General features: G+C 42.3%; 1 protein-coding gene across 1 annotated transcript in view; it reads right to left on the reverse strand.

Annotated features, from left to right (window-relative positions):
* Positions 1 to 1184: 1184 nt before the first annotated feature.
* LOC101857930 (canalicular multispecific organic anion transporter 2) overlaps positions 1185 to 1628 on the reverse strand; it is a gene marked incomplete at its 3' end in the record, with an annotated part of 23628 nt that continues 23184 nt past the window's right edge. The window contains 1 exon segment of the mRNA XM_035973985.1: positions 1185 to 1310. Coding sequence (XP_035829878.1) covers positions 1185 to 1310 — 126 coding nt within the window.

Below are 1628 nucleotides of genomic sequence, written 5' to 3' on the forward strand. Positions count from 1 at the left end.
TTCGTCCATCTTAAACTGATAATGACCATAAACACCCAAGGAAAACGGTCACGAGAGAAAACCAAAAGAAATAACAGCAAGCAACTTTTAATGACGCAAACGCCACAGAAAGCAGCGCCCTTCCTTTTCCTAAAGTTGTGTGCTTATCTTCCTTATCATATTACGGTTACATTTACATGTAGTTTGTTAGGTCACATGCTCCCTCCCATTGCTTCACTTGTGACCTTTAAGAGCTATTCTTTTTTAAAGAACATTCCTCCAAACAGAGCACTTTGGTCCGTTTCTGTTTAACCAGAGTGTTTAAGTCAGGATTAGACTGTCTTGATCGTTTTGTGCGTGTGTGTGTGCGTGTGTGTGTGTGAGTGAGTGAGTGTGTGTGTGTGTGTGTGTGTGTGTGTGTGTGTGTGTGTGTGTGTGCTTTGGAGGAGGGGTTCTCTGACTGCCCTTTCTTTACAAACCTATTTTTACATAAGTATTATGAAGGGCTCAGTGAAAAAACACCCCCTCCTACAAACAAACAAACATACAAACCAAAAACAACTGCAAAAAAAACCCCGACGAAAACAACAACAACAACAACAACAACAACAACAAAAACGATTGTTATAAAAAAAAACCTGGAATTCTTAAGGGTATCAGCTTTAAGAGCTTGTAGACTAATAACCGAATTTCTCTTCAACCGTTAATTTATTACTACTACTAATAAATAGCATTTGTATAACGCATACCCCCGCTCAACAGCAAGCTCTATGCGCTTTACACTATATTATTATTACCCCAGCATATCATAGAACACTCCGAAACATTCTCAGCTTCCCGGGAAGCATACAGTGCAAGCAGCTGATTAAGCGCCTGAACACCAACAAACTGACAAGATCTTTCGCTGTCTATAGCCGGGTACCCATTCCCAGCTGGGTGAAGGGAGGAACATTCGTGTAAAGGGCCTTTCCCAAAGTCACAACGTCGGGCCCCTGACGGGATTCGAACCCCCGACTTTACGGTTCCGAGTCCGAAAGCTTAACCACTAGGCCACCGACTAATTTTAGACGTCTAACTCCACAAACAGTAACAATGAAAAACTAGTCAAACAGAAATGAAGTAGTTATTTTGAGTCTACTCATGTCTAAAATTGATACCCTCAGGATTTCCATTTCGTTAGTTGAGCACTTCATTTCATAGCAGACCTGTGACATCTCCAGGTATCCGTGACGTTCCCGTTTATCCGCGAAAGAGAAGACCAGGAGCTGGATGGTGAGTGTCCCAAACAGAAGGCAGTGTATGGAGAACTCCAGACTGTCAGACTCGTACACCTGGCAGACATACATGTACATTTTGTACTTTGATACATGTACGAGTTGACTCACGGGGGGACAGGTTTTATATTCTGTTATTTAATATCATAACATAATTATTAAATCTCTCCTCCTCCCCCCTCCCTCTGTCTGTCTGTGTGTCTTTCTGTTTTGTCTGTCTGTTTGTCTTTCTGTGTGTATGTATTTGTTTGTCTGTCTGTGTGTGTGTGTCTGTCTGTCTGTATTTGTCTGTCTGTGTGTCTGTCTGTGTGTCTGTCTGTGTGCCTGTGTGTATTTGTCTGTGTGTGTGTGTGTGTGTGTGCGTGTGTGTGTGTG

The sequence above is a fragment of the Aplysia californica genome, unplaced genomic scaffold, assembly GCF_000002075.1.
Source record: "Aplysia californica isolate F4 #8 unplaced genomic scaffold, AplCal3.0 scaffold00040, whole genome shotgun sequence".
Classification (NCBI taxonomy): domain Eukaryota; kingdom Metazoa; phylum Mollusca; class Gastropoda; order Aplysiida; family Aplysiidae; genus Aplysia; species Aplysia californica.